Source organism: Setaria viridis, chromosome 6, assembly GCF_005286985.2.
Source record: "Setaria viridis chromosome 6, Setaria_viridis_v4.0, whole genome shotgun sequence".
Classification (NCBI taxonomy): domain Eukaryota; kingdom Viridiplantae; phylum Streptophyta; class Magnoliopsida; order Poales; family Poaceae; genus Setaria; species Setaria viridis.
In genome coordinates, this window is record NC_048268.2 from 5,302,950 (window position 1) to 5,317,473 (window position 14,524).

The window sequence follows — 14,524 nt, forward strand, 5'->3', positions numbered from 1 at the left end:
CTATGTTGTCGTCTTGAGCATTCGAATTATCATAACTATATCACGATAATTTGGTCTGCATTATAGTGATTGGTTCCTCAAATAGCTTAATATCAAATTATTGTAACTTCATATCCTAAGGGGGTGTTTGGTTCCACCTTGCTAAAACTTTAGTTGCTAAAGTTTAGCAACTTTTAGCTGCTAAACTGCCAAACACCCTTGCTAAAGTTTGCTAAAGTTGAGTTGCTAAAGTTTAGCACTTTAGCAAGTTTTTGGTTGCTAAACTTGTTAAAAGGTGGGCTGGACAACCTATGCCCCTCATTTATTGCTTGTCTGTCCCCCTACGCACCTTCTCTCTCCCCTATCCCCATCCGCACCCGCACCATACGCCTCCACACGCATCCGCCGCCGCCGCCGGCGCATCGCCGCCGTCGGCTCCTGCAGGCCATCCTCACCGCCGCTCTACTGCCGCAGGACCTGCCGGTGGTGGTGCTCGGCTCGGCCGCCGGCCCACATGCAGTCCCCTGCCTGGCCATGGCAGAGGCCTAGCGCGGGTCCGCCGGTGCCGCCGGCGCGCATGTCGGCGGGGGCGGCTGGCTGGCCGTGGCTGCTGGCTCCTACCCAATCCGCTGCACCCCCCCTTGCGCCATCCACTTTCTCCGCCGCTGTTCTTCCCGAATCCATCTCCATCGCCGGTGGCACGGTGGTCCGGCCTCCGCCACCACCGGATCCACCATCCCTGCCGCCGCAACCCTCGGACGAGTGCGTCGCGGTCCGACGTGTCGGCACGCCAGGCGAGCTCGAAGCAGGCAGCGGCAAGGGCCACGAGCGGCAGCTCGGCGAGGGCCAGGAGCGCGAGTGGAGGAGGACGGCGGGGGCGCTTGGCGTTGGGCTGTAGCGGCGGTTGCCGGGGACCGGCGGCCAGCGTGCTGCTGCTGCTAGGGGCGCCGCAGGTAGCTTCGGCGGCGGCGGGAGCTCGGCGAGCGAGTCATCTAGCAGGAGGAGGGAGGAGGGAGAAGAGAGAAGGGAGGGGAGAGAGGAAAGGAAGGGTACCATTAATAAGGGTAGATAGGTCTTTTTACAGCTCATTAAATGTTGTTTAGCAAGGGGAACCAAACAGCTTTTGCTAAAATTTAGCAACTAAAGTTTAGTAACTTTTAGCAACTAAATTTTAGCAAGAGGAACCAAACATGCCCTAATTATCGTCTGTAGCATTCGCGTACATCTCCTCGGCATCACGGATTACTATTGTTCTAGCGTCGCAGCAGTCAGCTTTGCATCTTTGCCGTAGTTACTATATTAGTTAATCAGCACAGAAGGCAATTAATAAACGTTAACCTGCCCCTAATTACAGAACATGCGGTAAATGATTGAAGAGTATACTTCATGATCGGCCATAGAATAATTTATTATGTAGTCAAACCACCCAACCGCACCAACCTGCTAGCGCGTGCCCGTTTTGGAGCGCCGAGAGGCACCCTCCCTAATTAATTAGCGCTAATTACTTTCAGCCGAGCTGTGCGAGCGAGCCATGGGCAGGAAGGCATCGAGCCGAGAGGCAACCGAGCTACATGTGCCGGGCTTTCGTAGAAAAAGCCACGTAGTTACTAAGTCTGTGATTACCGTTGCAGTTACTATTAAAAAAACCATGCCTGCCCTGCCGAGAGTGAACCACATGGTTACGAGAAAACAAGGGCACAATGTTTGAACTGCCGAGAGTAACCATATATTATATTTTTGTCTATGCACGCATACTAGGGCGAAACCGGTCACAATAATTCATAATCATAAAATATACATGCGCCAGTTGATAAGTACAGTAGTAGGGGAGTTACGACAAATCAGGCATCACATTGTTAACCATTTTACTGATGAATCGAATGTACAGTGAAATAGTTACAAGAATTCAAATGGCTGCAGACCAATGTGGCGTCAGCACTTACCAGTTACCACAATTTAGCCCCAAGGTTACTACAATGAAACGGCAGTTTACGAGAATTCAAATAGCTTGATATGGTAATTAGGATGGAGAGTTACAACAATTTGGCATCGTCGATTGGTTCCGAGAAACCGATTACTATAATGACAGATGAATTTACCATAAAATAGTTACTTGAATTCGAGAGCTACCACAATTTGGCATCAAGCTTATCCATGTAACCAGTTACTATATATAATGACGAGTATTTGTTGCACAAAACCCAATGACGAATTTGTCTGGGGTTAGAACATGGAAAACTATGGCAACTAAGACACTGTCAGCATCCACTTCGCCTATAATCATCAGCAGAGAAGATCAAGGTCGAGGCCAGCGTGCCTCTTTAGCAGGGAGCTTCTTGATTCTGTTAAGTGTGTGGTAAAGGCCGGAGCAGCAATGATAAAAATTTTCCTGCATTATATAATTTACAAAAATCAGGACTGAATTACATCTAGACAATTGCAACAATGGAAATTTGGTAAACTGGTGATCTAAACCTGTGGATTGGGAAATAAGAACATTCACTATTCAATAGCATACAACTCAGGGCACAACTCTGGGATGGTAGATGCCATCTATCAGGTCAATTGTAAACATTCAATGCTGCTTTGTCAGCATACACACGGTGGCCTGGATTTGATCAGAGATTCATAATAAAAAAGTGTGAAATACTGATAAAAAATGAATGGCAACTGTGAATGATTCATGTACCGACAGCACGGCCTATATTTGATCAGAAAATGCAGAATAAAAGTGCCAAATAGTAAATAATGAATGGTAACTGTGAATGATTCATGTACTATGGAATGGAATCGATTGTGAGCGGCACCAGAGGATGACTTATGGCGTTGGAAAGGAAAAGTGGAATCTGTTGCGCACTTTGGCCCATGTATGGTCGCTCAGGATAAAAGCATAATTTTGTTTCTAAATCGGTTGATTAATTATGAACATGCTAGTTATTTCTCATCCTAAATTATTTATGCACAATGTTATTCTAGTTTATTTTATCAATTTTTTTAGGTTGATTTAGTGACCCAAAATACTTATAACTTGGATTCTTATAAGGAACTGACGGTCTAACTTGCTTGTTTAGAGCCGAATAGTGTTTGACTACTGTGTAATAATTGTGGGTTGTTTCCTTCTCGGAAAGGACGATGAAGCCTAGTCACAAACTTTTTTCATTATTAAAAGAAGAAACGGCCGCTCAGTGGTGGGCGGAAATCGGGCGGTGCGTTGACTTGACCTGTTACCACCAGGTGGTAAAGAACTCTCTAATTTAGCCTAGTAAATTTAAGGATCAAGCTTAATAAAAATCGGGTTATAATTTTATATAATTTTGAACTAAAAATAGACAGGACTGCTGAGTTGGATTGTGAAGAAGGGATCATAACCCATTACCACCCTAGTTACGACTCAGGCACTCAGTGAAGCCCGTCGTTGTCGCCCATGCCGAGCTCTATTTATCTGAGCTGAGAGGAGCGCGGTGTCAAGGTTAGCTAGCTAGCTAAGCTAGGCAGCACTTCCCTATCGAGGAGGACAAGCTTGTTCCCCTCCCTGATTATTGGCACAAGCTGATCGGGGAAGAGACCGATCGATATGGCGGCGGAGCCGCAGGCGAGCAGCGGCGCTCACGCGGCGGCGACCCAGCTGGGCGACCTGCCGGAGGCGTGCCTGGCGCAGGCCATCGCGCTCACCTCCCCGCGCGACGCCTGCCGCTGCGCCGCCGTGTCACCGGCCCTCCGCGCCGCCGCCGACTCTGACCACGTCTGGCGGGGCTTCCTCCCCGAGCAGCTGATGATCGACGGCCACAGCTACAAGCCCGCCGCCGTGGCGCTCCACCAGGCGCCGGCGCCGGCGGCCAAGAGCAAGAAGGAGGCGTACCTCGGCCTCTGCAACGCCTCCGGCGCCGTGGCCGTCGGCGGGTGCCGGGTGTGGCTGGAGAGGGCCACCGGCGCCAGGTGCTACGCGCTGTCGGCACGCAGGCTCAGCCTGCCGTGGGACGACGGCGAGTTCTGCTGGAAATTCACGCCCCACCCCCGCTCCAGGTTTGCTTCTCCTCCCTAATCATCATATATTGATCTCTCCCCTCCTCTGTTGAAACTTTCAAATCAACAATTGATTTTCATTCACACTGGCTGACTGGCATGAGTTCCTACAAAATTATATCTCTCTCTCTTTTTTTCCGGTTGTTAAAAGGGGTAGCGATGGATCAATTGTAACTTTGTTTTGTTAGGAAGTTAAGCTGCTCCATCGATCGTATGCCTTTCCTTTAGAAACGAGAATCGAACTGCTTGCTTTGGTCTGAAACTTACACCCGGCGGCGATCGAGCTGGGGATAATAACTTTCCAACCATGCCAACGAAAAGGGAAGGCGAGCGATGGGTGCGTCTCCACTACTCGGCACGAGTGGCGACGGCGCCGTCAGCTGAACGGGTCCAGGCCTTCTGGAACGTGGCTCAGCCAAAAGATTCCGCGGGGCAACAGCGACTTCATCAGCCTATAGCTCTTCTGAAATTGGATATTCAGTATGACTGTATGAGTCCCTCACGTCTGAGGGTCTGACCTGTCCTGTCGGCGTCAACGAACAGCTGATCGATCCATCATCCATCAGTGTGGATCACGCCAGCCAAAAAACAAACTGATCCTCTAGGGGCCTGACTTGACGTCTAAATTTTAGGTGGTTAAAATTAGTCATGTTTTGTTCGAAGTTAGAGCTAATTTTTAGCCTATTTATTAGTAAAAGTCCATTCTATCCTTAAGAGGGGTGGGGAAGAAAATGGTAAGGCTTTAGTGGATGGTATTTTTGTCTTTTGCCATTTGTATCTATAATTAGCCCCCATTAGCTGGGTTTGGAGGGCTAATGAACTAAAGATTAGTTAAGGCCTTAGCTAATTTTTAGCCCACCTTTAGTTTCGCTGTTTGGATCATCGAGGACTATTTCTAGCTGACTAAAGTTTAGCCCCCATCCAAACAGACCATTAGTCTTAGCTTAATTATCTGGATTATATCTTCCTAATTGATGGATTAATTGAAAATTAAAATCCTAGTGGTGGTGATGGTGATGGAGCATGCAGGTTCGCGGAGGTGGCGGAGCTGGTGGACTGCACGTGCCTCGACATCTACGGGGCGCTCCCGGTAGCATCCCTCACGCCAATGACGCCCTACGCGGCGTTCCTCGTCTACGACACTGCGGCGGAGGGCCACCGTGGCCTCAGCTACCCCGACCAGGAGGCAGCGGTGTCCCTGGGCGGCCGCGTCGTGGCGCGCCACGACGTGTGCATCCGGCCCGATGACGCCGAGGCGCGCAAGTTCTGGGACGAGCCTGGTGGCGGTGATCATCATGAGGAGCCGAGGCGGCCGAGGAGGAGGGAGGATGGGTGGTGGGAGATGGAGATGGGGCGGCTGCCGAGCACGGCCGCCAGTGGCGGCGGCGAGCCGGGGGAGGAGGAGGTGGTGGCGAGCTTCGAGGTGCTCGGGTGGTACCCCAAGCGCGGCCTCATCATCGAGGGCATCGAGTTTAGGCCTGTCGTCGAAAGTTCTACCTGACAACAACCATGCAAATTGTGAAACGTGTAATATTTCAGTTCATCTACTGGATGAACTCGATGATGCATGAATGGTATTTTTACACTTATATATACTTGCAACGCTTTAAATTTGATGTTGAAAAGAAGCTTGTGGCGCTGCACGAGTTTGCTGTTGCTCTTTAGCCTTTCCAAGCGCAAAGGGATACACAACACAATCATGGCATCGATCGTTTTGATGTTACTCCCTCCGTTCCAAATTACTATTTATTTTAACTTTTCTATACATATATAGTTTTGTCACGTATCTAAAAATATATATATCTAAGTCCATAGCAAAAGACTATATAACTAGAAAAACGGTAACGAATAGTAATTTGGGGCGGAGTAATTTGGAGCGGAGGAAGTATATGCAAGCCAGATGCCAGGACGAGCCTGTAGGTATCGGTACCACTAGTAGAAAATGTATTTTTGGTGACTGTCCTACACTTTTAATCGAGAGTAGCTAAAAGACAGTCATGGAGACTACTTTAGTTGATGAGGATATCACCTACTGAGATACAACTATATTGGCAACTTTTGATTTATAGGTGAAATAATTCTTTATCAAGATTGTATTTGATACATTTGATGAATTGATGCTGCACCATGATGTGTGTTCATTGTCATTTTCAGAAATACATGCGTGGATCAAAAATAGTGTTAAACACATATGTAAGGTATGGAGGACCAAAGAAGTTGATTGTGAGCCAAGCCCAAGTATTCCCAACGTCCTCTACTAGGCCACCACATCACTTTTGGCCCAAGGAAAGAAAGAGATCAAATCCAACACGTTTTGGTGCTAGATTTAGACTGCAGCACTATGCCAACTTGCAATGGCCGCCACGACTGCATTTGGACTCCATTTTGGGTGTTCAAGTACTCCTTGGAATTCTTATGAAGTTTACTTTCATACGGATCCAGATTCTTGTCCATATCTTTTCTGAGGCGGCTGCAATAATCAAATTACTACCAAGAGATTTTTCTATCAAAGGTGTTGCGTCGCTTTATTTTGGTCTGATGGGCCTTTTATCAACTCGGGTCCAATAAGGACGTGTCCTAGGGTTGGAGCACAACACCAGGACCCCCCTGGTCACCCTCCTAGGTATTAATAAGGATTAGAGCTACCACAAACAGATTAGGTTTTGTTTAGATCAAGTTTAGCTCTCGCTACTTGTAAGCGCGCGTGCTGGATCAGCCGTCTGTCTTCCTGTCTTCGGAACCCCACCTTATTTGAGATTGAGTTTGAAACCTTCATCTACATCTAGTAATTCAGTACTTGTTATACTTATTCTTGCTAGTTCTTCAATTGCTTGCAGGACGAGTGCCCTAGTGGCCGGATGACATGCTCCACAAGATCATGGCAGCCATTGGAGATGGTGTATCGGTTACTAAGGCGTAGCTTGGAAGGATGTAGTCGGGCCGTGAACGTTGTCTCCATCCACCAATCGAGTTACCCCACGCCCTCTCATTGAAAGATCGAGAACCAACCCTAGCGGATAATAAATATCAGTTCCAGGAGACTGATAAGATATTTATTCAATAGATGGTTCATAAACCGTATAACTCCTGAGGGAGCAGGCGCAAAAACCATGCCGAAACGATAAGTAACACAACAACGATAACGATCCAAGCTACTGTCCAGATGAACCCTAGACAGCACTCTGGACTATGCGCTAGCGGAAGCATCCTGCAAAGGGCCGACACCACAGGCAGCGTTGGGTGCGGAAGCGACCACCTACTCGATGTCCTCGGTAACGAAGTCCGGGTCTTCCTCTGAAGCAACAAAATAAGGGTGAGTACAAACGTACTCAACAAGTCCAACCCCATCCACGGAGGGGGATAATTCAAGAATATGCACAAGTCAAACAAGGATAAGGCTAAGATTTATTTGCAATAAAGCTAGATTTTTACACATGCAAGGGGTCATTTCAAAAGGATTTTCACAAAGCATTTGTTTAGTACCCGAATAATTAAGTGGGGTTGATCCTACACAAAGGATCCAAATTTTAATGCTACCGGACTCCCCATCTGCAGTAGCTCATGGCACAACTGCCGGACACTTCCAAAATCCAACACACGCCATGAAAATCATCCATCTCCCAAAAGCTAGTCATGTGACCAAGTTTTAACTCGTCCAATACCGTGGACACGGCTATTCGAATAGGTTTTAACTCCATAGAGGTATACACTTTACCCACAAGTAGGGTACCGCAGCACGATCATCTTAGTGTCAGTGCGAATCCTATCAAAGCCATTAGCCACCTTAGCTAAGCCTGACTAGCCAACACGGAAACAACCAAGGGGTTAACAACCTACCAACGAGGTCTTAACCGGGACCTAAGTCACATAGACTTACTCGTTCTCCATGATCTCCTGTTGCTCACCAGCTCTCCTGATGACTAATAGACTAGCTAGTGGAATTTATGCTAAGCCGTTGCCACATACAACAGTCGAGTGGTTGCACGATAAATTAGATTAGGCAAGATGACACATCAACTTGATCCTTCAACATGACAAGATGGATATCTCCCAACCTGCTCAACCACAAAGGTACAAGCCCAACTTGGTATTTCACACAAGAAACACCCATCTATCTCATCTAAGCATTTCCTTTCCTTTATTTCCCAAAAACCCATTTTTCTCCTTTAAAACACTCACACCTTTATTCTTTGACAAAACACATTGTAGTCATATTTGAATTGTAATAAAATGAGTAACAAGGTCCTAAGAATTCTAGCAGAAATTATCATCCAAACAGAGCATATCATATTTAGAGATAATTCTAGGACATCAAGGAATAATCATAACAGTCAAGGGGTGGCTATTCAACCGTGTTTCAGCAATAAAACAATATGCAATTTTTGTAAAACAGGCCAATAGGTTGTGTTTGAAAAACTGGGATAAATATGCATCAAAGGGTGATATTGGACTTGCCGTCCTCAAAGTCTCCCAGGAGTTCCTACTCACGGTACTGGTCTTCGGGCTCCGGCTCACGGTATTGACCTTCAAGCTCTTCTTCGGGCTCCTCCTCGGTCACTGCGCGATCTACGGCACATACAAGCAAGCACACACTAAATAAAAGAAAATAAAGTTTTACCCATTGAGCTCGAAGAGAGGAGGTGAACTAAAAATAGGAAATGAGGAGTATTTTCAAGGATTTTGTGGATGACCTGGCGGAAGTATATTTGAGAATGGCGTGGTCGAATTTGGGGTTCATTGGAAGGGATTTGGCGCATAAAATGTCGGCGAGACGGTGTTTAGGAGCTGTTTTGAAAGGATTCAGGGACCTCTTTGTAGTTATTTTTAGGAGTGGAAGGGCTTCTGATGAAAAAGGAAAAGAGAGAGATGGGAGGGTCTTAGTGTAAAAAGAAATAAGCGGAGGGGCAAAAAGGCAAAGCTGCCCTTTCTTCTTCCTCAAGATAGAAACGTCTCGTGAGGAATAGGAGGGGGACGGCCGGTTGGGGAGAGGCGGCGTCGAGGCACGGAGACGGCCGGGAAGAGGGGGAACATGGAGAGGAGGCTGAGAGGGTTCGATTCCTCCCCTTACCTCGGGCTGAGGCGGCTCGTGGAGGCGGCTCCGCGGCGGCGGGTGGGAGACGGTGGGAGTGGCACTGGAAGCACAGGAGCGAGGGGGAGTTGGCCGGAAAGCTTGGTGGTGGAGTGGAGAGTGGAGTGGAGGCCCTTTTATAGGCTGGAGGTGAGGGGGAGGGGGCTTCCAACGGACGACGCACAGGAACGGGCGGAGTTAATGGTGGCTGGGATGCTTGGGAACAGGAGGCGCACAGGACGGTGCGTGGTGAGGTGGAGCTACGCGTGCGCGGTGTGGCAGGGCTAGGCTCGCATGGCAAGGCGAGCAGGCACGCGGTGGCGTGCTCGAGCGGCAGTGCATGTGGATGGCGTGGCTGGGCACTATCGGCGAGGCGGTGGCGCGAGCGCGAGCGCATGGGTGGCGAGGCGCGACGCGCTGGAGGCGAGGCCAGGGCAGCGTGCGGCGCGTGGCGATGCGCGGGGGCATAGGTGTGGTGACCGCGGTGACAAGCTGCGAGCGGCGTCGCGTGCGTGCAGCCCCGAGCGGGGTCGGGGCGCACTGTGGCGTGGGCTAGGGGCGAGCGCGAGGCCAGGCAGCGTGCGTGAGTGGGCTAGGAGGCAGAGGCAAGCGCGTGGTGCGAGCAAGGGGGCGCGAGCGTTCGCGCGGGGCCCTGGGGCGCGGCCAGAGGGCGGGGCGCGGGTGCTAGCGCCGGGATGGCCAGGCGCGCGGCAGAAGGAGGAGGCAGGCCCGTGGCTAGGAAAAGGAAGAAAGGAAGAAAAGAGAAAGGAGGAGAAAAAATGAAGGGAAAAAGGAAGAGAAGGAAAAGGGAGAAAAAGGAAGGGAAAAAAGGGAAGGAAAGAGAAGAAGAAAAGAGAGAGATGGGGTGATTGCGGGAACGGTTGTGGGCACGCGCGGTGGTTTTCTGTCCGGAACGCGGCGTGACTTGCGGAGAGGAAAAGGAAAAAAGGATGGACAGTGATCGTCGGAGATTCGCGGAAGTGATCGGGCCAGCAACATGGCCCGACGCGTGGGTGAAAAAGAAAGAAAAATGAAAGGTGGTCGGTTTTGGTGTCGGGATGGCGGAATCGTCGGGAAGACGGGATTTGGGAGCTCAAACGGTGAAAAAATTTTGAAAATAATTTTTAGCGAGTGATTTAATTTGGTAAATTATTTTTCAGGATGTTACACCCGTGGTGTAGGCTGGGCCGGCACGGGCATGATGGCTACCGTGCCGGGCCGTGCCTGGATCGGACAAAAACCATACCTGGGCCGGCCCACGGCCACGGACCATACTAGTTCAGTAGTCATGCGCGTGCGGCGTACGGAGAGGACCATGTGGTAAAAGTCCAGCGCGTAGCATCAACGAGACGATGTATTGTAACCACACGCTCGTCGCCGGACCGGCCGGCCAATTGAATCTTCATCCAGCTGGAAGAAGAATCTTGTGCGTCTTGTGTAGGAAAAGAAAAGGATGGGCAGGGAAAGGATGGTGTTTTTCTAGCCGTTGGCTCTGTTCGTTTCAACTTATCAGCCGATTTATCAACCACTGAACAGGATTTTTCTCTCACAACAAATCAGCCATTTCAGCTTTTCAACTCGCTTATAAGTACAGCCGAACGGACCCAAGTTTCTCTCCTCAGCCAATCCTATCACCGGCGCTGCCGTACGTCGTACTACGTGCACGTACCGTGTCCAGCCAGTCCAGATCGTACCGTCTAGAGGTCCAGGTGACGAGATCAGCCACGGCCAGATCGTTGTCGTCGCGAGCGGCAGGGACGACGACGACCTGATCGTCCGATTGATGGCCATGGAAATACATACCAGCCACGGCACGGCACGGCACGCGCGGCTGCCGAACCCTCACGGAATCTACCCCTGCCACCGCCAGCGTCTCGGCGGTCGTGCACGGATTGGAATGGTATCGCACACGGTGACGGCAGCCGTCATAGACTCCCTCTCTTTTCTTCATTTTTTCTTCTCTCGTTTTTCCTTAGATGCTCCGACGATCCCGTCATAGACTTGATACACATCGCCATGACTCGCAATACAGCTCATCACAGTCACACAAGAATTGCGTACGACCCAGCATACACGTTGGAGAAGAAGATCGAGCCGGTGCGTTGACTCGTGTTCCTTGTTCCTACTATTCTTGTGTGCTGGCTGACAGTAGCTATTTGCCAAAAGGAAAAAAAAGTAATTAATATGCCTTCACAGTCATAATTGGACTTGTTCGTCTACAACTTTGAGAGACATCGCTCGTCATTAAATCTTTTTATTTCCTTTTTCTAGAGAGAGACAAAGCGGCTGCAATGACTAACTAAAAAGGTTGTAGAAAAAATAAAGACAATGCTCGTAATCAGACCATTTTTCCTTTTGCTTTCTTTTTTTTCTTTTGCTGAGAGTGGATGCACCACCAAAAAAGTTGTAGAAAACAAAAAAAAAGGTAAAGGAATTTATAGGCGGCATCATGTCAGTAATGCATGCATGCAGCGACTAGTGCACAAGGTACAAGTGGCACGATTGAAACCATTGGCGTCAGTGTCAAATACCGGTACTACAAGTCAACGCGTCTGGTGGATCAATCAGTCTGCTCTCTACACTATGTACTGTACTGTCTGGACAAATTTGCACACAGGATCAACAATTGCGTACTTGCTGATTGTGCTGAAATTTTGCTTCATGATGTCAGCGTCAAAGTCGATTGTCTTTGCCACCTGCATGGATCATGCCGGCGTCAATCCATAAGTCATAACGATTTTATCCTCCTACCACGATTCTCTGGTGAGGTACGATTTCTTTTTCTTATATATATAATCTGCTCGCATGTATGGCCACGCAGTTTGCCTCCCAAAGTTCATAGCAATTGGATACAGACTCACGTGGAGAACAATTTTATGTTCATTAAAATTGTGCCTATCATCGAGATGACGAGATCAACAGCTTCGTCACTATAAGCTTCTTCGTTTGAGGTCATTAAGGTAAAATCAATAAGATTCCCTTGTTGAAAAAGAGGGTCTCAATTTTTTTTTTCCTAAGCTTCAAGCGAAGAATTCAGCATCTGAAACTACTCCGACTTGAGTACTTGACTACCTCTTGAGTGTGCATAAGTGTAAGTTCAAAGTTTAGGTTCAATTACTTTTCTTTTAAACCGGATTTATATTTCACATAATGTTTACAAAGACACCCTCGAAGAAAAGAAAAATTACAGCTCAGTCCTTGCAAGATCCTTCCGGTCATCCTCGTCGTCGGCGGTCAGAGCAGCCACACGACACACTCCTGTCACACCAAAGGTTGGAGAGGAGACACATCGAGTTCGCAGCTTGAAGCCGACCTCCTTCCCGACAATGGAACTTCACAAATTTTTATCATCACCAAGAACAGCACATCGAATATATCGGCATGCTCTATAACCGCTAAACGCCCTAGCTGAAGAAGATGGCCACCCATTGCATCACCGGGAGACAAGGGATCTGGCGCCTCATGAACCACCCGCAACTCAGCTCACCGAACGACAACACAACCTGAAGGGGAACTAAACCAAAAAAATAGGTGGGAACCAAAATCCAACCCGATTTCTCGGCACGTACCTCCCAAGACTCCCGCCGGAAAGGCCTTCATGGTGCTGTCACTGACAGAGACGAGGGAGAGACAAGAACTTAGACGGCAACACAACGCCACCCAAGGACAACCTAACCTTCATGGACTGCCGCCGAAGAAGGAAACTCCAGCTTTGCCGGCGCAGACGCCGTCTCCATCATCGTCGCACCCTCCGGCAGCATTCTAGAGGAACAAAATCACCGGCAAGCATCTCACCGACGCCACCAGGACAGATACCCTATTATTTAGCTAAGCTAATATGCACGGATTGTACAGATCCATCTCCGATTCGTCAATCCCCTCCTCCTCCGGCGTCGGTAAGGGCGCTAGAGGCGAGGACGACGATGAATCGACAGAGGAAACGTGAAGCCGCCCCTGAGTCACCCTGTGTACTGTATCAAGGGGAAAATGTAGGAAGGAATAGGATTGGGTATAATAGATTGATTGCATTGCATTGAGGTCTCGACCGGTATATATAGAGTACAGAGACTTGGGGGTCAAGGCTCCCCCGGATACATATAGCAGTCTATAATACATATATCTATAACTACCAAATATTACTCTAATATCCTCCCGCAGTCACAGCGGGAGCACCGCAGATGGTGAGATTGAAGAAGAAGCCGAAGGCAAAAAGCTGATGGAATGACACACCCCTGCAGTGATAATGTTGGTGCGGTGCGGATGCTGCGACTGGAGAGAAAACCGGTGAGTAACTCATGCAGATGATAGCCCTTTGTGCCGATGTCGAGGTAGCCAAGCAGGAGGACGAGTAGCCGTGGTCGAGGATGTTGTGCGTAGAGTAGCCGTGGTCGACATAGCAGGCGAAGTTGTCGAGGATGAGGGAGCTGCACATGAAGCTGCGGGCGCATGAGGAGGTACCGAGAGGATGGTGACGCATATAGGAGGACACCAAAGACGAAGACAGTGACGCGTCGAGGCAATTGGAGAGGGGGAGGGCGGTCGATGCCGAAGTCGATGCAGCCAGGCTGACATAGACGACGGAGTTGGCATCAGCTAGAGCACCGCTAGATGTCCCCAGTCACAAACCGAGTGACAGGGCGCGGAGGAGCAAGAGGTGGCGACGAGAAGGCGCGGGCGCTGCGGGTGCAGGGGGAGGACCGTGTGCGCTCGCCCAACCAGTCAGAGCGCTCGCCGGTGCGGTCGGGACGAACGCCCGACCGATCGGAGCGCTTGCCGGTGCGGTTGGGGCATTCGTCGAAGTGGTCGGGGCATGCGCCCGACCGAGCGGATCTCTCACCGGTGCAGTCGGGGCGGGCGCCAGTGCGGTCGGGGCAGGCACCAAACCGAGCGGAGCGCTCGCCCACGCAGTCAGGGCGGGCATCGGTGCAGTCGGGGTCGGTCGGGCACTCACCGGTGCGGTCGGGGCACGCTGGGGCGGTTGGGGCGAGCGCCGATGCGATCGGGGCGCTCGCCCGCGCGGTCGGGGACGATGGCACGCACCAGTGTTGCCAATACTGGACGTGCAAGGTAGAGAGCACCAACCATGTGTCAGCGTCTAAGGAACCAACAGAGAAGGCCTCCAAGGCGGTCGCAGGCGCAGAAGAACGGTGAGGTAGAAGATGCCGATGCAGCTCGCGGTTGCTGGAGTAGATGAACGAGGAGGAGATGAGATGGTGACGCTGGCGACGAGGTGCTGGACGAAGCAAGGAAGTAGACCCGGACGATCTGACACAAGGCCTGATGATCCGGATGACATGGTGGCGCAACTCTAAGGAGACGGTGAAGAACTCGAACAGCCCAATCAAGACCATGCACGCAAGGTGCAGCGACTAGTAGTGACGACGAGGTCGTTGATGTGGACGGCGGCGGTGAGGATGCAACGGCGAAGGAGACCACGAATGGTGCCGCTGCTGC

General features: G+C 50.1%; 1 protein-coding gene across 1 annotated transcript; it reads left to right on the forward strand.

Annotated features, from left to right (window-relative positions):
* The first annotated feature begins 3,374 nt into the window (after window positions 1-3,374).
* On the forward strand, window positions 3,375-5,591 carry LOC117860203 (F-box protein PP2-B10). The gene is made up of 2 exons (XM_034743459.2): window positions 3,375-4,002; window positions 5,032-5,591. The coding sequence occupies exons 1-2, from the start codon at window positions 3,554-3,556 to the stop codon at window positions 5,501-5,503; spliced, it is 921 nt and encodes a 306-aa protein (XP_034599350.1). The 5' UTR covers window positions 3,375-3,553; the 3' UTR covers window positions 5,504-5,591.
* Window positions 5,592-14,524: the final 8,933 nt, after the last annotated feature.